This window comes from Chelmon rostratus, chromosome 11 (genome assembly GCF_017976325.1).
Source record: "Chelmon rostratus isolate fCheRos1 chromosome 11, fCheRos1.pri, whole genome shotgun sequence".
NCBI classification, from domain to species: Eukaryota; Metazoa; Chordata; class Actinopteri; order Chaetodontiformes; family Chaetodontidae; genus Chelmon; species Chelmon rostratus.
Window position 1 is genome coordinate 13,283,211 of NC_055668.1, and position 26,335 is coordinate 13,309,545.

The following is a 26,335-nucleotide window of genomic DNA, read 5'->3' on the forward strand; positions in this document are numbered from 1 at the left end:
GGCAACAATTAATTCTGCAGGAAACCATAATGGATTAGAGATCATAGATACTCCAAACATTCATCCATCCATCATTTAAGCCACTTCTCCTGTTAAAAGTCCTCAGACACCCCTAAAATTATATCTTGACGTTTGGATTGTGTGAGATCTTTATCATGCATTTGATGCTCTTTCGCCATAGTTACGGTTTAAAATCATTGAGGCTACAAACTGCTTAATAAGAAAGCTACATTTGGTTTTGCCTTTTAGTTTAACAACTGGATGAAATTTTGAGAGACACCACCAAAATGTTAAAAATACAGAAAAAAAGGGAAATCTTACCTTTACTTTGTCTCGTCTCAAACAGCAGAATAGACAGTTTTCATCGAATGACCAGTCAGACACTGCTGTAGGCTCAAGGTCTATCATTACAAAACAGAAGACAGATGACATATACAAATATAAATGATAAAAATATCACATGAACAAACAATTCACATTCCATTCACAGAAAACAAGACAAGCTAAATGATTTTATCCATATGGTGTAATTGTGTCAGCCATAATTGTGTGTGCACTCTATAAATCCAGTAGCTGTAAACAGATTATTTACAATGTCCGCTACTGTAGTGGATGAAGAAATTTTCCCAATACCCCAGAATGTCAGGGTAGAGGCTGGTGCATGATTTGAAATTATACTGTGACAATATGGCTCAATGTAAGCAACACCCAGGACCTTTTGATCCTATTAGAGATAACTATTAGCTGGGCGCAGTCATTTTAAACTTCTACACCACCACTGCCTCATCTTACTCTAATGACGACGATGTTTTATGTCCAAAGGTTAGTTAGCACCTTATTAAAAGCTCTTATTATAATGCTGTGCTCCAAATTACATTTTTTAGAATGTGTACTTTTACTAAGTGATTTCAACAATTAAGTTCTTGATTCATTTTTGAACAAATTGTCTTTTCCATTTTAAGCAAAATTGACTAAATAACATCATAGAAAAACAACAAAATCAGTCATCACAGTGCCTGATTGACTTACATAATGTACTTGTTTTTTGTTTGTCTCTTATGTCTATATTTGCATTAACACCAACACAACAACCATATTCTCTAGCTGCACAAAGGATACATCACAGTGTTCTGTATTCAGTTTGAATCTAATATTCTTCAGAGAATAAATCAGTGATGAAAAATATGTAGGAATGAAATGAATGAGAAGGCCATAATGAAAGTGTTTTGATTTGTTTAAGCTTCGGCTCAGCTTAATTTTCAGAATTGTTTGTTCCCAGCTGGGATTGTAGAAAGTCTACTTAGACTTTGACAGTCTTCACACTGAAAATATAATGAAAATTCAAATAATGCCCACTATTGTCTCACTAACATTATGCATTGTAAAAATGTCTGTAGGACACTGTAGACTTTTACACTGGCCCCACGCCATCCAAAACACCAACTTTGTTGGAATACAAGGCATCTTCTCTTCTGCTGTCTTGGGGGCTGTCTTGTTGAGTGAATGTAGAGGGGTACCAGATGGTACAATGCAGCAGCATTGTCAAAACGAGCAGATAACAGATTATACTCAAACCACAAAGTTGTCATTCATACACTTGTATGGTCATGGCCACTATTATGATAATGAAAACAGTCTGAGATTCTTACCCTTAAATAATTTTAGGTCTTCTACCAGCTCTGGATCAAACAGACCTTCAAGAATACTCTCAAAGCCTGAGGAAAGACACAAAATTCAGTGAATAATATGCATTTGTAACTGGTATCATACAAAAGCAAACTGAAAATATACATTTAAACCTCACATTTGTTAAAATTTGAGGCTAATTAAGGTTTGATTTTGAAACAGCAGCAGACACTCAAAATGAGAAAGAAGTCAGTTTAAAACAACCATATCTGCCCAAGGAACCAAATTTATTTGTTGTGCTCAAGAAAGAAAAATAGTTAAGAGCATCATATACTGTTCATCATTGACATTTCATGTGATAATGTCTTTTCCATTCACCCACGCTTGTCTTTGCCTGTCTATTTCATCTTGACTGCCCCTGCAAGCAACCATACGCTTCTGTTAAAACACATTATCAGCTTTCATCCTAGGTTTTTACTTCAACAGTAAATACACACACTCCTTTCTCCTGTTGCCAAGCAACTAAAGCACCTACAGAGTTGGGAGTGACTGCATGCTGTAACAGTGAAAAGAAACAGCCAGAAACAAGACTGCTAGCGTCAAAGTATCCTATACAGTGCTGCAGATCAGAAAGTCAACAAAAACCAAATCTTCACAGTCCACTAAATGATGTTTGCAGTTGAGCAACTTAAAAAATGCTGGCTGTGACAGCAAAACTCCTTTTATCACATGCACAGGTCAAGGAAAAATCTTACATGCATTACCGATGAGATGGTAGTATCCTACATTCCCAGCTATTTGAAAGATATAGCGCGTTGTGCTGCACAGGACTTTGCTTAACAGTGCATTAACACAATATGCAATGACTGCTTACTGCCGCAGGCTCAATATAACCAATCCAAAACCACTACATGCATTAAATCAAGCGCTAAAGAGGTCAGGGGTAACATCTGTCTACTGAACTGGATCTTAAATGAGAGAGTGCACTATTTTCAAACGTGCTAGACACCAAAACACTAAAAACTCTTGAAGCAAAGCATCCTGACACACACACACACAAAAAAAAACATAACAGAGGGTTGTTGAAAAGACATGTTAAACACATATTACTAGCATTGAAAATTACAAATATTTAGGCCTATAAAAAAATGCCAAGCTAAATTAGCCAAATGTGTTGAATTGGTCATCAACATATACATCATAGTAAAGGCCTACTTACAGTGTGTCTTCAGAGATAACAAGTGAGAAAATTATCAGCCCTTACCATCCTAGCATCCGCTCTCTTCCTAAACTCACAGTGAATTCAATAAAAGCTGTCATCTGTTAAAATGCTCTCGCTCTGCTTCCCTACAAATTCCCACCCACTTTTCAACAACCAAACATGAAGAGGGGGGAGAGGGTATGGCAAGTGGTGAAACACAGCCATGCCTATAGCCTATAGCTGCAGCGTGAGTCTGTTTCTGGGTTAGTGCACAGGACTTCAGCTGGAGCTATCCAATCCTATTTCTGAAATATTTCAGAGGCAGGGGGAGAAAAGTAGGTCATCCACTTTCGTTTGACAGAGCAGCGCCATGACATCAAAATACTCTTCAGGAATTCCGTTTAGGGCATTTAAAAATGTGTCATACTCTAAACCATGACTTTAAGGCAATATTAACACATTCCTACTGACAGAGCAAAGTGTGGTGTGGTGGCTGATGAAAAGACCTCTTTAAAACAAAACCATTTTGGTAGCAGCAACTTGAATTTGAAAGCACAAGCTGCCTACATGTGCAATGAATAAAAAATTGATAGCGTATATAGCTGTCATGCAAGCTCTACAAAATAAATGAGTGTACAAAAACAGTGAATCATGGCCACAATTAAATTGCACAATGACCAGAATAAGAACACCAACATGTTACTGTATAAAGTGCCCTCTCTTTTGCTATAGTTACCATATTTATGCACTTTTGGATGCAGAAATAACACCTTAATGCTTTTAAGGTGCATTACCCATTTAAAGGAATATTCAGCCATTTATTGTGCTGGAGGAAGGAATTGGGCCACCAATGAGCTGCTACTACACATGTCTGGTTTGAAGTATAGTGATCAGCCTTCAGATAAAAAAAAAAAAAGCACGGGGTGCAAAGAGGTACAAAGTCATAATGGGAAAAAAGGAAATTAAAGGAGCCCAGTCTAATGTGCTACTGGGCTTCACACCTAATTATATTAAAACTTAGCAAGGACTAATGAAAAGACAGTCAGGACAGAAATATCAGGTTAATGGGGCTGACAATCTTTATCCATTACAAAAATGGGGGTTAAAAAAAACAGCTCCAGGCCTAATTGCATTCACAACATGTCACTGAGCCTCATTAGAAGATTCAATCTTTCATCCAGAATTGTTGGAGCAATCTTTTTTTCTGATTTTATTTTATTTTTTTGTAGGAGAGAGTCAGTCATTAGTGACATTCATGTAGCTCTATATGAGGAGAATGATGATTCATTTATCCTCATTTTGCCATTTTGCTATTTCCAACCCTTGTTGGCTTGTTTTTTTGTTTACTCCAAATATATACTGTGGCTTGCCTGCAGGCAACTTATGGCTGAGTGAAAGCTCAGAGCTTTACTCTCACAGAGGTACGCTGAAATGAAAAATGAAATAACACACCAAGAGTCTGCTGAAATGAAAAATGAAATCACCTTTGTTCTGGAGATGAGAGCGGAAACTTTTAGCTATGAGCTACAAAGTATCATTCAAAATAAAGTTTCTTCTTTTAACAATGAATTAGGGAATAATAAAAATAAACAAAGAAGCATGGCTCTGTTTGTCGGACATCACTCAAGCTGACATCACATCCACTGTAACTGGTCCATTTTGAATAATAAATTGAAACATCATACTTACTATTATCAGTGCAGTTATTAGTTCATTAATATGGTTTAAACCAAACCATAACTCATAACCATATATTTTAAGTGCAGTAATAATAAATATGTACAGTTCAATGCAGTTTTCTTTTCATTCATACAACAATGCTGTTGATTTTTCTCATAACTCTAATATGACTAGGGGACCACTATTAGGACATATTTATGGGAGAGAGAAAATAATACATACAAACATATTCTATTTGTCTGAGGCAGGCTTGCTACGGGTAAACTAAAACATCAAAACTATGTGGCACAATGCCTTTGCACCTGAGAAACCTGCTGTACGTTGGGCATCTGACTAGCTTTCAAACATGCAAATTTTAACTTTTGCCTTTGGGCTGCAAATGGACCCTTGCGTGGACACAGAAACCATAAATTTGTCTTAAGCCCTCTTCTAACCTACTACATCTCTAGCCAATCAGAGACAGGAGAAGAGGAAAGAATCTGAGTGTGTCCCTCTCACCAGCACTTAGAAGGAGAAATCCCACAGATCTAGGATCAGCTTAACCTCCCTAAATCCTAACCTTAATTTATGCTGCACCTCACTGTGAATTAAACATAATGCACGATAAAACCCTTTTTACTATTTATGCGACCCCCTTGTGGTTTTTGCAGTGCAGTTGAAGTACATGACACAGTTTAATGTGTTAAATTCAAAAATGATGACACAAATGAAACTGACATGAATGCTGATTCAAAACATCCTCATAAATTCTAATTTTACATTAATAATTATGCAAGCAGTGTCCATGCTCAACAATATATGTATGGCTATTAATATTGTCTTCAACGATTGTGGCATTAGGGAATTCGATGCCATACCTTGGTTCAGAATGGTTGAGAAGTCCTTTAACATATATTAACAACCTGGCCACAAAAGGTAACCCCATACACTTTTCTGCTACCCATGCTGCACTCGTCCACGAACAAGCAACATTCATGACACAAATGTTTTCACCAGATGTTGACCACTTACTACAAGCATTTCACCTTTTTTGACAATACATAGGCTGTACCCCTGGTGGGCAGTAGGAAGACAATGAGTATACATATCTAAACAATATAAGTATAAGGACAAGAACAGGAGTTCCTTCTTTGTCCATTACTGCTACAACCTGTACTACAACGCAAATTTAAATTCTGAAACCATTTATTCTATGATCGACATACTAGAAATGCTTATAAAATGCAAACATTTAGATTCATCATGCAACTGCAGTCCTCTTTCCATTGGATGACCCACCCTCTGCCGCTTGAGTGCTGAGGGTGTACAGTGCTGCATCAACCCCACTCAGCCCATCCCCCACCGTAACTACTGTACACATGCTATCTCAGAGGGAGTGACCACAAGCTCACAGAACAGGAGCTTCCCCTAAGCTCAAATCAGTGTGCAGTCAAAATAAACCTTGTTAAATCTAGCATTGTTGGCTACAGCCTTTGGAAATAATACTAGGACTGATCATCAATGCATTCTTTCATGTTTTTGGACTGCATCATATTTTAAAATCATAGCGATGTTCAGATTGTGTGCTGATGAGAGTGTTATTTTGCATGAAGAGGGCCACTGACATCCATGAGCAATGCTCTATGAAGATGTAAGATGGGGCTGGGGGCTGAGGATGAATGCAGAGATGAGAAAGTTACACAAATTAGTCGAGCTACAGTACATGACTATTCTCATCCCAAGTCAGGCCATCACATAGAGACTACCCCTAATGCCTAGCCATCTAAAAAGCATTTACTGTTGCTTGCTATGCCATCCACAAAAAAGGAACACAGTCTAGGTCAACAGACAAGCTTAGACATTACATGGGCATGAGCAAAGTCATTGTCACTGGCTCCTACACATTGTGTTCATTACAACCAATATACAGTAGTTGGATCAGGCTACACAGTGGGCAATGAGGTGGCAGCTTTGAGCAACAGCTACAGCAGAAAAAAAAATCCTCCATGAATACTTAACATGATATGATGCAAACTGACAGTCAAATGGTGTAATGGTGCACAAAACATAACTTTGAATAACAAATATGAGCCCACCATGATTTTAAGCAAATACGTAAAAAAAAAAAAAAAAAAGAAAGAAAAAAAGATGAAGAAAAAAGGGTGCATGTACGCAGATGTAAGATGAACACCAAAGCATCCACACAGACAGTCAAAGACAGTGAATTTCAAATGAAACCATTCAAGCTGTTGGTCATGTTTCGCAAAATGCTTTTTGCAAATTAGGAAAATGTAGGCCAAAGCCCATCAGAGGAGGGACTCTATAGCAGAAAATGGGCCATGCTAAAGTTTAAATTATAAACAAGACAATCTGTTAGATGTCAATATTTGCTTGTTTGAGAAAACCCTTAATCCCTCTCACCCACATGCCAAATGCAAGCAAGAAAAACTGACATACCAGGCATTTTCAAATGTTAGCTGGTGCTGTTCTATTCCAAATTTTCCCAAATCCAGACAGAACACACATTTTCAACCACACAGTTTGCATCTGGGGGCTGATTGACCATGAACACATGTATAGGCAAACATACAGACAATTGTTGCTGCTGTTCTATGGGACAATTGCCCTTGTCTCTGCCCTGCAGCTTTACTGCTCACATGAAACACACAAAGACAAAATGTCCATTTCAGCGTCAGCAGGGTGGTGGTGGCGTGCAGCCCTCTCCACCAAAAAGCCAAACAAAAGTGTGTCCTTGTTGTCATGGACAGAATATGCCATTCTGCAGCCAGCAGACTGATGCTGTTGTCATGTACTCTGCAGCTTTACAATTATTACCCAAACACAAGGGACATTTGTCAATCATAAAGGGGGAACTGACTGAATGAGCAGTCCTGGGTCTGGAACTAACGACTCATCAGAAAGCTATTATTCTCTCTCTATTTTCTTTTCAATGAAGAGCACACAACTCACCTTGTAATGTAGCCTCCTACCTGCAATAACTTTGTTCTGGATAAGTGCATAATATCACTAACCTACATCGTAATTAAAACCGATAGTCCACATTAAGAACATTTTGTAAAATAGGTGGTTCAAACAATCATCTGTGTTATTGCCCCATTAATACAACAAGGAATGTGATGTTCATCCCAATACGATGCCTAAAACATCATACATAGTTGTGAACCTAAACTCTGATAAACTGGTCTGCTGGTCTGTGTAAATTGCTTTGCTGCACTTGCTCTTTCTATTTATGAAATCAGCATCTAACCAGCCCTTAAAAAAAAAACATTTTTAACACACAACACCACATAACTAATAAATGAAACTTAATAGAAATCACTGTCAGCTTTAGTGTTACTACTTTCCAAAACCTCACATAATTCCGTCTTAAACTCATGTCAAGATTTTTGCGCACACACATAGTATGTGCCTTGTGCATACATTACACATTTCAATAAGACCTATACATGGCAGCCATTTTCAGTGAGACTGATTTAATGTGACATTTTGAGAACAACAGCATCAGTAGTAGTGCTCTAGGTTTTAAATGAGTTTTTGTGTCTTGCGGTTTAAATGCTGTTTCAAATTCTGTTTTACATTCTGCTAAAAATCATGACACGAAACACTGCATACATGCATGGGTAGCCATTAAAATTGTAAAATATACTGCATAAAATATCACAAAGTGCTCTATGATTTCCACAATGCAGAAAACATGGACAAAAACACAGAATTGGATAGTAAAAACAGAATCAATTGTAAAATGCCCAATATCGTTAAAATGTGGATTTACTCTATAACAATCTGGGTTTACTCTATCATCACAAGCATTTTTTTCACAGCCGACTGAACAGAAAAGAAAAAAAAAGATGCTGCAATATCTTGGGGGTCACACGCACATGCACATACACACACAGGTCAAATACGTCCTCTGAGAGAGAGGCATATTAGCAAGAACTGATCATTTCAACAAATTCTCAGAAGTACAACCACATCGTCAGATGCAAAACCAGAGTTTGTGGAAGACCTTGTGGCTGTGTATATGAAGTCTGATATTCTGTTGGAAAAAAATTAAAAAGCTACATCCTCTTCTGGCCAAGCATGGTAAACAAGGAGGAGCGTTGCCTGAACGTAAGAGCCTCTGTCAGACCTACATGCCCGGTGTGTTGGAGCTACATATGGAAGCTGTCCTGCACAAGATCCCTTTAATAAAAAAAAACTGTGCAACGTTGTGTACATCGAACCCAAAAAATATTTATCCACCATATGATTGGACACTCTGATAAGAAATGTACTTAAACCATAAAACACAGTATTAGGAAACATTTAAACATAAAACGCAGATTTGGGGTTGACAAATGGTTTTCATAGGGCCCTAAATAGACCTTTACTAAAAACATGGACTGATAAATCTATCTGCAGGCATCCAGATTTTTGCCTTGATGATTCAAGTTTGCAGTTCTTTTTTGTGCAACAGCAGGCAGTCCTGCATAATATGGAAATGGTCTCTCTTAATGAAGCTTTACAAGCTAATTCGATAGTAAACATTATGGTCACCAAGCAACTCTCTGCACCACATTTGTGTGATCAATCTGTGTGTAGTGTTGCAATGTGTCCACAATGGCTGTTGCTATGTTACCAAGTCACAAGAAGGAGGCTGGCTAGGCATGGATGTAAAAATGGCCTCTCCCTCTTCTTCAAGCCTTGCTGACAGTGTAAAACTGCTTATGTGCATGTAAGTCATTTATCAACATGTGTAAAACAGAATAAGAGGGTGGATTGTAAAATGCATCACAGAGAACTTAAAATTATTCATGAAGGAATATGTTTTATCGATCAAGTGTTTTAGAAAAAAGCCATTGTGAAAAACAAAAGTGAAGTCAAATTGTTTTACAATTTCTTTTACTTCACTTGAAGCAGAGTAACAGCATGTAAAACACAGGTACTTTAACATGCACCACCAACACCATTAAAAGCAAAGAATGTAATTTCTGCCACTCAAAACAATGAAAACAATAGAAGTAGTTTGATTACGTTGTGAAATAGCATGGGATCCTGGGAGTCATTGTCTTCATTGTTAAATAAACATCAATGCAGATCAAATCTATCTAGGGCGACATGACGGCATTTATAAACTCAAACACAACACTAGCTTTGAAAATATTGCATATTTCTCTGAGCTTGAACATTGTTGAAAACATTTGGGATAATATAAGTACACAACTCAGCAAAATAGATATAACGTAGATCTAGTCATTTTTACATATCTTAATATAGAATTGTTTCATACTATAGCTTTAATAGTTATGCAGACCAATCATTTGTAAACAATGATCAATGATCATTTGTGAGTACGATTCACAAGCCACATGCTGCTGATGTTGCACACTGATATTGTTGTTTCTAATGGGAAGTCTTTTCTCATATGTAACTGTATAGCAATAAATGTAGCTTTTATCGCTACTTTTTCCTCATTTATAATGTCAATACCATTACTGTTACTACATACTACTATCACTATGTGGGCCAGGACCAAATGACAGGTTACATCTACCTGCCATCCATGAGGAGTGACACTATTACCTTCCAATAAATAGTATACTTAACAGCAGCAGGATATTTGTCCTATATAGCACATATACTGCACCACAGACCAGTTGACGATGAGAGGCTTGAGATGTTGTTCAACTGACATAGACTTTACATACTTAAATTCTGAGCTGTTGTTACAACAAAACTTGGTCCACAGCTATGCTACCGGCTCTGTGAGGCTGTCGTTGGGAGAGCTAAATGGTAAAATCAGCATGCTAACATTAGGGATGTAGCGATTTAGCTAATCTTGGCAAAAAGGAAACTGACAAACACAAATCAATTTGCAAATACTGCCAGATGACAGACTACTACACGTACACTATGGAAAACACATCAAATATGAGAAGCCATTTGGCACAGCGCCACTCAGAAAAGCTCAAATCACAGCAACAACAACGACATACTGTATGAAAAGGACTTCTGCCAGGCCAAAAGAGCCTGAAAGAGGCATTTGGAGCCCTGCTCCTGCATAATAGTTTGAGAGCTGAAGAAATAACGTGAATAAAGTGAGTATGTAGGCCATTTTCTGTGGTTGACAACGATAGATTTCGAAGGTTAGTAAACATGTTGGAGCCAAAGTATACAATTGTGTCAAGGCAACCCTTAAGTCGCACAGTGATGACAGACAGCTCTGTACCAAGAGACAAAAGCTAAAGTGACACAGAGCCTCAAAGAAGCAGAGCACATCTCAGTACCCACAGATGGGTGGACTTCACGAGCTACTCAGAGCTATATTACAATCACAGCTCATGCTGCAGCCAGCGAATGGGAAATGAAAGTTTTATCCAACAGACGTGGCCTCTTTACCAGTCACACACTGGACTCAACATAGCTGAGGTTTTGAAATATGCTGTTTTGGAGTGGGAGATCGACATGAAGAACAACGACAAAAAAACATTGCGGTATTGGTGTCATTACAAACAATGCACAAAATATGGATGCAGCAACGAGAGAGGCTGGACTGTCACCACACATGTAGTGTCTTGCACACAAAAACCGCTTTAAACGTACACCGGTCAGCTGTCTGCTTGGCTGACTGAGGCATGTAGTAGCGTTTTTTCACCACAGTTCAACTGCAACAGCTTAGCTGACCACCAAACAGAGACCGTTAAACCTTCTAGTACATAAACTGGTCATGGATGTGGTCACCCAAATGGAAGAGCTCTTTTAATTGTTTTATAAAAGGACTGCTACTGATTGCTGTGTTGTTTTAGTGTTGAAAATGTACATGGTTCAATCACTCATTGCCAAAGAAAATTCATGTCAATTTTTTGCACATGCTTAGGTCATGGCTGGGTATTTATATCTTACTGTTTGAAAGAACGAAAGCAGAAGAACTTTACATTAAAAACAAATTCTATACATACTAAATTATTAATAAAAGTATTTTTTCTCTTTCTTTCTTTCAATATCACAATAAATAACGTATCCTGGCTTTTATATTGAGGTATTATCATCATAGTTTTTGGCATTATTACATTCTTAGCTAACATGCTCTCAATGCTAAGATGCTAAAGTTCAGCAGGTAGCTAGCATGCAAACATTTGCTAATTGGCAATGAACACGAAGTACAGCTCAGGCAGATGGGAATGTCATTAGTTTTAATTTTCAGGTATATGGTCATAAACCAAGGTCATTAAATATATCTTCTGGGTCCTTGAATACCTATAGCAAATTTCAACCTTCATGGAGGTGCCAGCAGAAACGTCAGGGGTATCCACAATTTCAGTAAGATACATCATTTGGGAACCATGAATGTCTGTGCACATTCGCCTAATAAATGTTGAAATATTTCTCAGCAAAGTGATAACCTGCGAGTTCTAGTTTCATTTCTGCTAACTCCCACTAATGATTTTGCTTTAGATACGCTATTACAAAATTATAGGTTAACTGCAACTCCCACCCCATCTGGATAAACACAATACAACAAGCTTCTAAATCCTATGTCAACAATGCCTTTTTAATTAGGACTTCTAAAGGCGCCTGGGAAACAAACATAAGCGAAGTTTATTGGTATAACGTCGTCGAAAATGCAAACTCCCCCACTAGAGAGGTCTTAGCCACTTCCTCAATGCAGTCGTGTGTGCGCACGCATCTGAGAGAAGCAAGTGAGCTAAATGTTAACTGAAAACATCCACCACGGACATTTGTCGCCCTCCCCCATCCAAAATACAGTATCATAACACGGGTGCGCGCGTTTTAGCAAACGGGGTATTTTAGCCGACGCAACCACGAGAGACACTCCCTTTAAAACAAGCACGGTGCCCTTTAAACTAACAAGCGTTACGCTAGTAACTGTTAAATAACCAAAGTCTACTGTTCGGGATTCACGAACTATAAAAACAGCAGGGAAACTCAAGAAGTAACGCAACATTGTCACAAAGTGCAACACTGAAGTAACTGCTCAGGCTGGCTGCCGTGAGAAGGAAACAGTTGAGGACAAAAAAAGTCGCTCGAAGATGCCCCGAGCGAGTCCAGTAATAGATGGGTATTTACATCGATAACGGCCATGCAGAGGCGAAATTCAACCAGTAAAATTGTACAGCGTGTAACTGGCATTATCCTTACCTACACAGTGAATGAGTTTGTGTCGCCACGAGTCAAGTTCCTGCCGATAGCCTCGCCTGTCGATGCTGCATTGCTGCCTCTTACACTGACTCGCCATTTTCTAGCGTTCTTGTCTGGCGGGCACCAGCACGACAAGAGGAAGCGCTGTGCTGTGTGAACGCGCGCGCCTCTGTGTCACTCCAGAGGGGGGCGTTCACATGTTTCAGTCATACACAGCAACCGAACTGAATAGTCTAATTTAATGATTATGTCAGTAACTGAACAAATAAATATACAAATGAATAGATAATCTATTACATTTAAACCAACAATGTCAATTTCCCTTAAAAAAGCTAAGTTTTGTCATTGATACCTATTTCAGTTCATGTCAAATCAAATGTGGTTGAGGTATCTTTCAGTTTAAAAAGTCAGTAACTGTGTTGCATAGTCTGGGCCTCACCCATGACTGGATTACCAACCAACTGGCAACTACCCAGGGTCCCCAGATCCTCAGGGACCCAAAAGGCCTCAGGTTTAATATGTGGCAAATCGTGTGTGGTAATTTGGTTAATTAGCTAAAATAACTCGAAATGTTTAGGCCTCAAGGCAGAGCCTGCATTTTTAACCAATGCATTTGGCATGGCTCTGGAGATGGCAATGTTGGTCCACCACTTTGGTCCAGACTGGATCTCCATGAATTTTTGTAAGGACATTCAGGGCTCCCAGAGGATAAATCCTCATGACTTTAGATTAGGTCTAGATCTCTAACTTTTCCTTTAGTGCCACCATTAGATCATAGTTTTAACTTATCCTCTAAAATATCTCAGCATCTACTAGGCTACATGGATTAGCACACAATTTCATCCAGGGCCATCATCTGGTCAAAATTTCATTTCGTCCAAAACTCTTGTTTATGACTAACTAAGAGACATTCCCATCAGCCTGAGCAGTGCTTTGTGTTTAATGCTGATTAGCAAAGGTTTGCACACTCAGTTGCTTAACTAAGATTTTGAACATGGGTAACATTATTCCTATTCTCAGTCTTATTAACAATAATAATAGCCGCAACTGTGTTCGGAGGGGGGGGGTATGTACTTGTCCTGTGAGGAACATGAGCTGAATTCCCACACAACAGAGTACATAAATCTGTGGTGTGGATAATAACAATAAAAAAAATAAAGAATAGCAATGACAAAATCTGTATTCATAGTTCACTAAAGTCTGCACTTCATATGCAGTCTATGGCTTACATGTTGCACATGTAGCCCTGACTACAACCAGTTCAACTGCAGGCTTCCCCCCGAGCTGAAGTGTTGAGTGCTTTGAGTAGATTCAGAAAAACGCCTAGCAGCCATTTATAAATGTCTGCCAGAGTGTCTAAGCTGTAGCACACTAGACCAATCAGATAAAGTTTTCGATGAGAGCCATCAATAGTCATGCAATGAAACAGCGCGGCGGTCAGGCTGCCATGAAGCTTTTCTAATGTTGCATTAAGGGGCTGTCGGAATTCTTGGAGTCTTGTGATGAGGCGCCCTCGAACGGTAACGCGACCACGACAGTAAACGTAAACACGGCGTGTAGAGAGGGAATGTGTTTCTGTAAGTGTTGTTAAGTTGAGTCTTTAGAGCTTAAAGAGGATATGAAGCAAAGCAAATAATGTAGCGTTTTAATTGGATTGTAGCCTACTGGAAGACATTTCCAAATTTTCACGAAGTTGCTGTAGCATACATGTCCTCTCGATTACACAAAACAAGCGTCACTAAAACGCCTTTTGCAACAGATGTTCACATCTTTTCTAGACAAACTAGCGCGCCTGCAGCCTGTGTGAGCGTCTGTTATGACCTATGAACAGGATTTTACGACGAGCACGTGAATGCAACATACGCTTCTCAGCCGGTGTTTTCATATTTCTACGCCCCTCCGCTCTTGCACGGCGGTTTCCATGCTTCAGAGACGGCAAACGTAGCGTACAGGTAAATGATAGCGTTCATAGGTGTTGTCGCTTTTCGCATGTAGTTGTGTTGCCGTACGTTGCAGTCCATTTACACAGGCTTGGCATTAAAAGCTATAGCTTTTTCAGCAACATCTGTGTATAGGCTGCTCTGATCGAAACATATTGACAGCCTAAATTGGATATTTACAACAACGGTCTTTTCTGCCTTAGTGTGAGCTGATGAATAATTAATTTAATGGCGACCGCATGGGTAAAACTACACCTGACTGCCATTCTGTACAACACCGTGGTTTGTTCGCAAGCTAGAGAGCTACCGAGCTGGTCACCATGCGATAAGCTTTTGTTTATATCTGCAGTCATGCTACAGTCACGTTTTTCAGCTTGTTTGTTCGCAGAAGGCGTTTCGCCCCTGTGTGCTTTTAAACTGGGCTCACACCAGCATCACCACCACCTACATACGAGCACTAAACAGACTTCTTAGGCTGAGAGTTACCGGATCTGGTGCAACTTGTCTCTATCCTTTCATCCGACCCACACTTAAAGTTCAACATGCACTTTTAGCCTACACCAAGGCTTCCTCCTACAGCAAGTCTGGCAATAATTTCCAACCTTAAAAAAAACAATCTGAAGACATAAAACTGCTGTTTGATTGTGAAAGCTGCATGTACTGAACAATGATCGTCATGATATTTGGCACTGTAACTAAAGACATCCAATACTGATCAGCTGATCATCAGGCTGTGTGGTCATAAGTCTGTGGTGTTAAAGGAACTGCGGAGACAGTTACGCCTTCTGATTTGTGGACATGACTAATAATCATGGTATTACACAGTCATTATTATTATCAGTTACAATGACCCTTAAAGGAATGAAAACAGAAGAGTTTTTTGGCCGAACCCTTTATTGTAGTTGCACAAAATATTCTCTTATAAAACTAATAAGGTAGAATTCACTACCATAGATAAGCAAATATACATGGTGTGATAACAGTCAGTTTTCATACCATGGTATGAAACATGAGCATGAAACAGTACGCTGCTGCAACTGTGTGGAAAATTCCCTCTTCACCGGCTTTCCTCCACAGTCAGGTCAGAGGTCAGCTAAAAAAACAGCATTTAAGTTGGGAGCGATTCACAGACGCTTCTCTCACTCTGAAAACCCTTTAGCTGCTTCTCTTGTAAACGTAAATTGCCACCAGTAAAGATGTGTTCTCGAGTTCCGCTTCCAACCCGTGTGTTTGTGTTTTGAAAACAGGGGTGACATGACTCTGACCAGAGGATCTTTCACCTATGCCAGTGGGGAAGAGTACCACGGCGAGTGGAAAGAAGGCAAGGCAGTCGTACTTTGTACAGATTGTGTGCAACTTATCTACACAGATATGACAAGCTTTCACTTGTACCTTCTGTATATGGATGTTAATAGTCGCTGGTGAAAACCATTTTGCCAAGCTTCCCTGGCATGTGTCTTCATTTTTTTCAAAGCCATAATCATTTACCTGAGCAGTTAGGTATATTGCTAGTATTTAAACATGGTCTCATGCACACATGCACTTTAAGTGTGACTATATTTAACAAAGCTACTGAGGAGAATGCAAATGGAATGGAAGAGTGCTGCTGATTAGCCTCTGAGTACGTGTTGCAACATTAGCTGAGATAACAGCACTCTCTGCCTCAGCATGGGTTTGATGCTCATTAAATCATCAGTCCTGGATAAAAGAAGCTGTTTACAGTTGTCTTCATCCGGCAACTCCAGGCTAAGCATAACACTGTTACAGCGGATTATTTTTCCATATCTAAAGTCACTTGTGTTTACACAAATATGTGTCATTATATTATGGATGAGCTAGAAGCAACAAATGCAATGAGCAGGGGCAGCATATATGTCATGAATCTGCACGGACGCGTGCAGACTAAAAAGTTAAATCTTTCAGGGGAAATGTCAAAACGTTCACCTGTGGCAGAGATTATGAGGATGCTTGCGCTGCGTTGACTCTCTCCCACAGCCACTCACAGTGATGCTAGTGGCATGCAAGCTCAAGCTATTTAATCAAATCCCAATTAGCTAGCATTGGCAGCCCATGACGAACACAGCCAGATTTACCAGCTCTGGCTTTGTCAAATCTTCGGGATTAGACTTTGGACCTGTTTGGGAAAATCTCAGAGAGTCTTCTGTCAGCTGCTGTTGAGAAACCAAATCAACTGAAAATACTGGCTGCAAGACCATCCTGGGAGATTTCATTTTGTCTTAGCATCAGGTTTGTGATTAGATCAAACACTGTCCACACCATGTTAGCTCGTGTGTTCCTTCACCTTTCCGATGCAACTTCGCTGGAAAGGTGCTTTTCCAGTGTGGCAAATGCCAGCATTAAGCCAGTTGTAGCAGTTCAGTCTAGGAACATGTAGGTGTGTGTCCTCTGACATGATTATAAGCTTCAGTGGTGGATCATGGGCTACTAGGAGGGGAATGCAAGTACATTCCTTGACTGTTTCACAGTCTGGATCCTAAAGTAGAAATCCCCGCTAAAAAATCTGCTGGATTAGAGTGCTGTAATTCCCACCGCGCAGGAGGCAGATGGGACTCCTAATTCAGTAGTAAACCTTTAGCTGGATGGAGGGGTTACTTAAATCCGAGCACGTACTAACTCATGTGACATATGTAGTGGCTCTACAACACCAAGTGAATGTAAAACCCTGAGCCGCATTGCAAGTTTGAATGTCATGCTCAGTTGATCATCTCTTTGAGTGTGTTACGCACTATTACGAAAGAGTAATCCATAGGAGGCTAAGTGGTTCGATGAGACATGATGACACCCATGTAGATCAAATGTGCATCAGCAAATAGCATCAGGATTTCTTGTGTTTCCATCGTCTGTTTTTAAGTTCCAGCCATTACTCACTCAGATGGTGTGCGACTTTCCAGGTCGGAGGCATGGCGTCGGCCAGCTCAAGTTTCAGGATGGAACCTGCTACACGGGCCAGTTCGAGAACGGGCTCTTCCATGGCTCTGGTGTGCTGTTCTTCACAGATGGATCCAGGTGTGTGAGCAAGAGTGAGACAAAAAGAAGTTCTGTCCCCGGTCACGTGTCACAAATGACGCCCTGCTCTCTTTTCACCATATCAGGTATGAAGGGGAGTTTGCCCATGGAAAGTTTCAAGGCACGGGAGTCTTCAGTCGTTACGACGGCATGAAGTTTGAAGGAGAATTCAAAGATGGACGTGTTGAGGGATATGGTAAGTCTGTTACACCGCTGGAACAGCTTGTCCATCACAAAGTCAATATCGCCTCTCTGCGGTTGGTCATAGTGTCCTGTGTCTGTGCCTCCAGGGCTATTGACTTTCGCAGATGGAGCTCATGGTGTCCCACGAAACGAGGGCTTGTTTCAAAACCACAAGCTGCAGAAGAGGGAGAAGTGTCCGGGAGTGGTGCAGCGGGCGCAGGCTTCAGCCTCCAACGCTCGCAGTCTGGCACTTTGACTGTCATGGAGCCTAGAGATCAGGTTCCAGCACCTTCCAGGAGGACCTCAGGGATGTGTACTCGTATACGCCCCTCCAGCTCTTCTCTCTGCGTCTTCTCCTCTTTTTCCACACTCACTTTCTTTTCTTTTTTCTTTATCTTCCTTTCTTAGCCTTCACAGTGGCTTGGAATGCACAAACAATGGCTTTCTGTATGACTGACTTGAAATGCACAACACCATGAAGCACACCTTTAACTTCACCAGTCATGCAAACAAACAAATGCTGCTGTTTTTCCCCTGTTCTGATTCTTGTACTCAAACAGTGTCTTAGTGTTTTTCTCAAGAATAGTTAGCTTCCATACATCAAACAGCTGAATATGGGAGCCCTCCTCTTACCACGTTGATGCACATCTGGTGCTTTAAAGAGGGTTTTTTTTTCTCCTCCGTTAGGAGGACGTGTAAAGTAGGTCTGTATGCTGAAGACTTAAGCCACTAAAGAGATAAATTCACCTTAAAAATGCTGCAATCCATGACAACAGAGTGATACTTAAAGGTACCGTGTGGAGTTTTTGACCACTGGTGGCACTGTGGAGCAATGTTATTATGATGCACATGCACAAGGATGCATGTGGACGGTGTGATACACATTCTTGCAGATGGTTTCACACTATTCTGCTGACAGACTGGTGATGACAACGCACAAAGAAATGCAGTAATGCGCCCACAAAGCCAGTGAACAAGAATACTTGCATGATTCTGATTAATGCACAATGTAAAATGCTCTAAAAAATTGGCTTTGCAAAATGTTTTATGAGGAAGGAAGTGCATTCAGCACATTTACCAGACCTCAAAGACGCACACAGTGAATGTAAACATAAGTTTTGTTTGCTTACAAGAGCACTCCACAGGGCACCTTTAAAATCTCGTCTCAATTAACAGTGCTGCTGCAAACTTTACCTTTCAAGAAATGCATTTTGTCACTGGTGTTTCTCCTTCTAGAGGATCAGTATTCACGTTTGCCTTAAAGACATTTCGGTCCGAGAGTGCAGTTCAAGGGTGTCCATCTGAAACGTAGATGATGCACAGTGCCCCCTCCTTCCCCTCTCCTCTGCATCATTCACCCTAAGGTGTCTGTCATCTAAAGAATTTGAGGTCTGTTTGAAGATTGCCTGGACTCTGACAGACACGTTGCTAAGCTGGTGCTGACTTTCAGCTCCCATCGCTCACAGGTCCAGCAGCTCTCCTCTCTCCAATAAACCTCCCCCTCCCAGTGGAAATTAGAGAGGAGACTTAACTTAGCTGGATAATTCTCTCATGCTTTCCCCTGTATAACCTGGAAGACTTGGATGGCTGGACAGCCTCAAAGTTGATGGTAAATCATAATTAAATGCATCGAATTAGGGCTGTAGGTCTTAATTGAGGCAGCTGAATGAAAGAGTTTATAAATAATATATATTTAACAGCATGTAATTCCAATGTATGTGTTTTTCTATGAGGTATAGATCATTGTCGTTGTGTTTGTTCTGACCTTTAAAATGAAATAAGATAATTGTTTGCTCGGTCAGGTAGAAAATGGTGTTACTGAGTCATTTAAGACTGTGAATATTTTGAGGTGTTAAGAATTTATTAACCATCGTAGCCAATCACAGCTACTCTGTATTATTCAGTGTACTTGAACAGTTAATAGGCCTTACAAAGCATTTGTAGATGTGGCTTGTCTAGGGTTGCCTACATAGAACCTCAACCAAAGACAATCAAACGATATCATAGGTAAGGAAGCCTGGAACAGTCAGCAGGAGCTATGTGATGTGTTACTCCTTACAGCTGAACATTAAAGACAAATCAATAAGGACAAACCCACCTGGGGCTTTAATGTGCAAGAAAAACAAAATTACGGAAGATTAAACAGGGAATTGATATTAGATTCTGTTGTAAATATTCCTGAAGTCTCTCGCCTGGGTTACTGCAGTTACTGAATTTCATCGTTGATATGTTCTATGAGGCAAAGGAAAATCAATACTTAATATCATGAGACCTTACTGTTGCTTGCTTTGAATACCATGTTTGGTGCGGCAGTGTGCTGCAGCATGCAATCACAAAGATGGAAGATAGCATTAGGCAAAGAAAAGCAGAGCAGCGCAATCCGGCAGTATCACTACCTGCAAGCACACGACGACACCTCAGTGTTTGCTGTATGTGCGGAGTGTGTAGTATCCTGTATTTCTCATCATGCAATCGTGTTTTTCCCTTTCTGCGACGACGCCTGCTCAAGCCTTCTTTGCCTCCACTCGCCTGCCTGAGTGGAAATGAATTCACTAGATTCCAACATCCATCTCCAACTGGAAACAAACGGTGCTTTGAAAGCGTGCCTGTCCAGACTTTCACCTGCCTGGAAAATATCATTGCCATGGTTACCTTTTTTTCAGTGACAATATAATGTTGCTTTGAGTGCTCTTAAAGAAATCGTCCATTTTTCCTGGAATAGGTATCACATAGGTGGTAAACGGTTGATGTGTTTATTAAAACCTTGAACAAGAAACATGTTTTTCATTGGGTGTCAGCATTGCACTTAGACATGATCACATGACAAATGAGTTCATTTTTCAATGATTATGCGGCCGCTCCTGATGTTCAGAGAGGATGAAATGTGCCAGGAAGCGCAGGAAGAAGTTTAACAGTATCATGGATAAACAGGTTCCTCTGGTTTTTGGCTGCTGCACAGAACTAAGCTGAAGCCTCCAGTTTTCCCATCCCCCTTCTCATTCTGCACCACTCCAGCCATCAGCGCAGCACAACCTCATACTGCTTGTAGCTCCCATGTAAAAGGAACACGACAGAACTGAAGCTATAAAACATGTATGAGTCCAGCAGATTTAAGAGGGGGGTCTTTTTCTACTATATTACATTGATCATGTGCTGTAATATCTCTGTTAGGGACAGGCTGACAAAATACATTTCACTTGGTGTGTATATGACCTTGTGTTGCGCATGACAGTTATGCTGCCTTGCTTGGGAGAGGAAATGTTGTGTGTGGCTGATATTGTATCTGATGAGTTGTCTACAATGAACACACATGCGTGCCTTTCAGTAGCACAACATTTGCTGAACGCAGTGTGCTAACAAAGTGAATAGCTGCATGTATATGAACAACCACACTGTGAGCTAGGGAGCAAGCCGCCAGCGTCCCCAGTGTGAATGGCCGACCGCCCTCGGGAACATTTGAGCCACTGATGGTAGAAGGAAAATATGTCCACTGAGCTCCCCTCGAATCCCTGACTTTAGCGGGGGCATACCAGCCATCTCTGCTATCGTCAGCTGACATCTCACACGTGGTGCTACTGTGTGCTGTGGCCTTGTCTGTTGCCTCGATGGAACGAGGATCTCTTGATGCATATTCGAACGCAGCTTCTGCACAGCGCTACCCATTAATATTATTCAACTTCCAAAGGCATCACAAATCAGATATGAAACATCCATGAGAGCGCACCCGAGATCATAAAGCCCTTTGAAAGCGAATATCAAAAGCTCGAGCTTGGCAAAAAAAAGTCGGAGAAACTCGGCTTTGTTTCCTCATCCATATGTTGTGTCTCCTTCTTGAGATTAGCAGATCGTTTTGAATCTGTCACATCCAAGCTGACATTTTCTAGTGTCAGAGTTCAGACTAATCTCAGAGGTTTAACAGCCGTGTCCTGGAAAGGCAGATTTTGTTGGTGAGCACATGTAATGCATAGACTCAGATAAGATGTACGCAGACCCACAGTGGAATAACAGAATGTGCTCTGAACCTGAGACAGTCATAGAAAGTGGCATCTTGAAGAATATATTATGTGAGTAGATGTAGAGCAAAGCTTTCGCACTATTCACTCCTCTCTCTTGGGGTGTTTTCAGGCGGTGCCTCCCTCAGCTTCTCCAGTCTCTGCAGGGTTTCCATGATGTCAAACTGCCATTGTTTTACCTGCTGCACCGCTGTCACTCCCTCCTGCAACACAGTTCATACTGTCAGTTTGTTTGCACAGGCTCGTATTGCGTGTGTGGCATTGAGTTATGAGCCACAGCATGCTATATGCAATCAGTTAGTATCTTTTAAAGGAATAGATTGATAGTTTGGGAAATTATTTGCTGAGAGTTAGATGAGAAGGTCAAAACCAACATGTCTGTACATTAAATGTAAGACTACAGTCACTTTACACACTACATTCACAGTACCTTTTTTAGCAATTTTGTATGCATTTTCCTTTTATTTTGCAATGTAGAGAAAGACGTGCAACAAAGGTCCCTGTCAATTATTGATCTGTCTGTTCGTGTGTTAGCTTATCTTAGCATAAAGAATGGAAACATAAACAGCCAACCTGGCCCTGTCCAGATTTAACAAAATCCATCTTCTAGCACCTCACAAGCTCACTAACTAACGCCTTGTGTCTTACTTATATAATCCATAAAAAAATTGAGTTGCTGTATTTGCTGTCTGTGGCTGCAGGAAGTTGACGTGCATGGCCAAGAAATAGTCTGGCACATATTCCCGGTAAAACAGTGAACTGTCGTTTTAATAAGCCAAAATGCCAAACTATTCCTGTAAAATCATCTTCGAGGTAAACCATGTGTGCTAAACATGTGGGAATACTCACATGATTTTTTATTTTCATGTCAGCCCCTGCAACGATGAGCAGCTTCACTATCTTATACCTGTTGAGACGCACAGCATCATGCAGGGCTGTGTCGCCTTCCTGAGAGCAGAGAAAAAAATGTAGGCTATTAACGACAAAGGCTTGTTATAGAGATGAAACAACCACAGCTGAGCTGTTTCTTATGGAGCCCTTGAAGTCCCTGTTATTTCCTGTCTCCTCTATAGATAGTAAAACCACCAAATATCTAAAACACTTTTGAATACTGGTCATATTATTCTTATTATTATTTTCTTATTAATTTCTACACTAGATTATGATTTCTCATTAATACACCTGTAATATTAATATAAATGAAACATAGACTGTAAAATCACCTTATTGTTGTACATCCCATAATTATCACTTATCTGTCTAAATAATTAGGCTAGCTCATATATTATGGGATGATTGTAGCGCAACAAGGTGATTTTTACAGTATATGGTTGTCTAACAGTGATATTTCAGGATATTTATGGAAAATTATACTATGCTCTTATTTTGACATAGTTGATGCTTTTATTATCTAAAGAGAAGGCAGGAAATAAGAAGAGAGATTTTGTTGGTGCACAAAACAAAAAAAATATCACCTTACAGGACTTCAGGGGCACATAGCTGCCTACCCTGTCCCTGGAGTTTATTTTGGCACCACAGGACAGCAGGTACTCCACAATGGCGGTGTGGCCCGTCCTTGTGGCCACATGCAGGGGAGTGCTGTACAACTGCAACGCGGGTACAGGGTTATTTGTATGCAAATCCACATACAAACACTTGAAGGACCAACTGTATATCAGCATAAGACCACAGATACACAAGTATGGGTCCCGATACAAATTCAGGCACATGTCAAACGCACATTCACCTTATCTCGAACGTTCAGGTCAGCCCCGTGGCTCTTCAGGGCTTTGATGACTTCCAGGCTTCCCCCTCTGCAGGCCCAGTGTACGGCTCTAGAGCCCAGCTGAAACACAGTAGGAGGGCCTTATCCTATTAATAGTGCTGACTTCAGGCCACTAGAGGCTGGAGCTTTAGTGTGTGAAGATAATCTCACCCAATCTCATCATCACCTTCCAAACAAGCAATGTGCCCGCACGCCTTACTTGATCTTTAAAGTTGATATCGGCTCCTTGTTCTAAAAGCACTTGGACCACTGCGGCGTGTCCTTCCAGAGAGGCGCGGTGTAGTGCCGTCCTCTTCAGCTGGAGAAATGATAAATATATTAGTAGAAGTTGTTGTAAATGTATTTGTTTTATCGCCGCACGGGGAGCGTACCTCATCATGGACATTAGGGTTCCCACCATCAGCCAGATACTTGTCTATTACACTCAGTTTGCCTTGACTGGCTGCATTCATGAATTCTGTGGTGTCCTCCAGCTGAATCTGTCCACACAGAAACACACACACACATACATAGAAAGAAAGAGGGACAGGAGAGACACAGACATCCAGTTTTTAATATCTATGTTGTGCACATGAAGATTAAAGTTTCTGAAATCTGTAGCTGTAATGTTTTGTAGCTGTGTCATTCTCTTATTGATATAGCTTGATAAAGGTCCTCGTGGCTGAAATGTACCTATTTTTGTAAGAAATCAATTCGGATCTTTGGGGGATTTAATTCCCTGCTATGCAAAAGAGACAAAGCGAGTGGTGTGCACGTTGCCTTCTACTCATCCTGAAAAATTGTAGCTCACCACAGGGAGTTCCACGGGCACCCCGGCTGAGTTTGCTTTCTTGACCTTCTTTTTCCTTTTGCACAGCTCTGTGATGTTCTCTCCTCCGCTCAGATCCAGAATCTCACAGTGCAGGTCCGAGGAGATCCTCCTCCCCCTCTGCTCTGCCTGGAAGATGACAGAAACAGTAAAATGTAGAAGACACCAGTAGAAAACCTGGATAGGGGAGAGGTATTATTGGCTTGTAAAGCAGATGTGCCAAGTAGGCTAAGGCGCGTTGAGAGGTGGGAATGTTAGCGCTACTGTCAAAATAAATTCACAGCATAGTGCAAGCGAGGCTAGGCCATAACAAAACTAACCTTCCCAATAAACTGCCTCTCATATGAAGTTCATACATTTTAAGATAATTTTTCAATGACATGCCTTTATTGTCTTAATCTTAATTTATTTGATTCATTTTAGAAAAGTGAGATAACATTGTTATCCATTTGACTGATGTGATGATCTACTGTGCATACAAACCCTTTGACTGCCAGAAAGAGGATAACTTGGGTCAAAGCTATTAGACTTTACATGAAGTTAATGGCAACAAATATTTACCACAGTAACAGTAATGCTGAATTATTTTGTTTGGTGCACATATAAAGGAATAAAAATGGCAAACATAGACACTGTGTTTATGTATTTGAATAGCAAAGCATAAGAACAGGAATCTTTCTTGTTAATTAAACTTCAAGGTAAAAAAAACAACAACAAAAATCCCAGCATATTACATTTGGATGGAGATATATGTATATATTCCATAAATAATAGAAATATTTTTTTTTTTTTGAAACTTTGTTCAGTGTAACTCCACTCAGGGCCAACACAGTGGGTCAGGATGGAAATGAAAATTATCCAGCTTTTTGTCTCTGCTGTGCTGGCAGAGAAAAAAACGCTCCCTAGTGGTGAGTATCCAGTGATTATCAGTCCAGGAGCAGCAGCTGTCATATAAATAAACATCACAAACTTCACTTTGAAACATTTTTCTCACCTACCTGAGCGTTCTTTTCTGTTCCTGTTTTGTGGTCCATCCCGCTGGTCGCCCACTGCACAGCCTCTTCCATCTCTGTGTACAAAGACACGTATAGAATAAAGGGATTCTGAACAGATAAAGCTATTTAACAGTCACTGACAATCTGCCTGATGAGAGGAAAGCGGCGGGTAACTCGGCTGACTGCGAGCCACCTCATACAGAAGCGCTGTTAGTCCAGTGGCTTCCTGGCTGGAATGCCGAGTTCATGGTGGGACACTGTGTTACCCCAACAAACAGGTGTGTATGCACTTTGGTGTGCTTGCCAACCTTACACTCCCCCCCTCTCTCCCTTTACCTCTTTACCTCTACACACACACACTCGCATACAAGTACTAAGGTTCCACAGGCGCCTGGCTTCACTCTGTCCTGCAGCGGTGTGTACTTCTCTTTCACAGGACTACAACCCTCATAAACACACTGTTTTGAGGGATTATGTTATTTATAAAGGTTTCATTACTGTCAAGTGATACTTAATCTAATATCTGTTTGATAGCTCACCAACAGTCAATCACTATCCGGCCTCAGCTTTGGATGATTGTATTAAAATAAACCAATTTGCATGAATATCAGACTAAGCACACATAGAATAAATATTATGGATATGTATAACAAATATGTTATCAAACCTTTAAGGTTTTTCTCACATTGAATATGTTGTCTGGACACTCACCCTTCATTGCACATTTTCATGCAGTTTTTTTTTTTGTTGGATGCACAGGTCACGCGCTCACTTATTTACAGAGCATGACTGAGCTTGACTTGTTAATGGTTAACCGGTGTTAGTGAGGGAGGCGGTAGAGTCCAGTGGAGTGGGAAGCAGCTGCAGCCATTTTAGCTGCAGCGGACACACGTCTTGCTGCTTCCCCCTCAACCATGGAGCACAGGCGAGCAGACAG

The 26,335-nt window shown here is 40.5% G+C and overlaps 2 protein-coding genes and 1 long non-coding RNA gene across 3 annotated transcripts; 1 reads left to right on the forward strand and 2 right to left on the reverse strand.

The window, feature by feature from the left end:
• Nucleotides 1–369: 369 nt before the first annotated feature.
• On the reverse strand, nucleotides 370–12,748 carry LOC121613943. Its single transcript, XR_006007218.1, has 3 exons — nucleotides 12,651–12,748; nucleotides 1,650–1,715; nucleotides 370–401 (listed from the first exon to the last, which is right to left on the reverse strand). It is a non-coding gene; the product is annotated as an uncharacterized LOC121613943 (long non-coding RNA).
• A 1,786-nt stretch (nucleotides 12,749–14,534) lies between these two features.
• On the forward strand, nucleotides 14,535–18,399 carry morn4 (MORN repeat containing 4). The gene is made up of 5 exons (XM_041948109.1): nucleotides 14,535–14,598; nucleotides 15,834–15,907; nucleotides 17,499–17,613; nucleotides 17,700–17,809; nucleotides 17,904–18,399. The coding sequence occupies exons 2-5, from the start codon at nucleotides 15,841–15,843 to the stop codon at nucleotides 18,050–18,052; spliced, it is 441 nt and encodes a 146-aa protein (XP_041804043.1). The 5' UTR covers nucleotides 14,535–14,598; nucleotides 15,834–15,840; the 3' UTR covers nucleotides 18,053–18,399.
• Nucleotides 18,400–21,889: 3,490 nt separating this feature from the next.
• Nucleotides 21,890–25,470, reverse strand: LOC121614268 (ankyrin repeat domain-containing protein 2). Its single transcript, XM_041948083.1, has 8 exons — nucleotides 25,402–25,470; nucleotides 24,386–24,532; nucleotides 23,967–24,074; nucleotides 23,795–23,893; nucleotides 23,557–23,655; nucleotides 23,318–23,416; nucleotides 22,659–22,757; nucleotides 21,890–22,012 (listed from the first exon to the last, which is right to left on the reverse strand). The coding sequence occupies exons 1-8, from the start codon at nucleotides 25,468–25,470 to the stop codon at nucleotides 21,890–21,892; spliced, it is 843 nt and encodes a 280-aa protein (XP_041804017.1).
• Nucleotides 25,471–26,335: the final 865 nt, after the last annotated feature.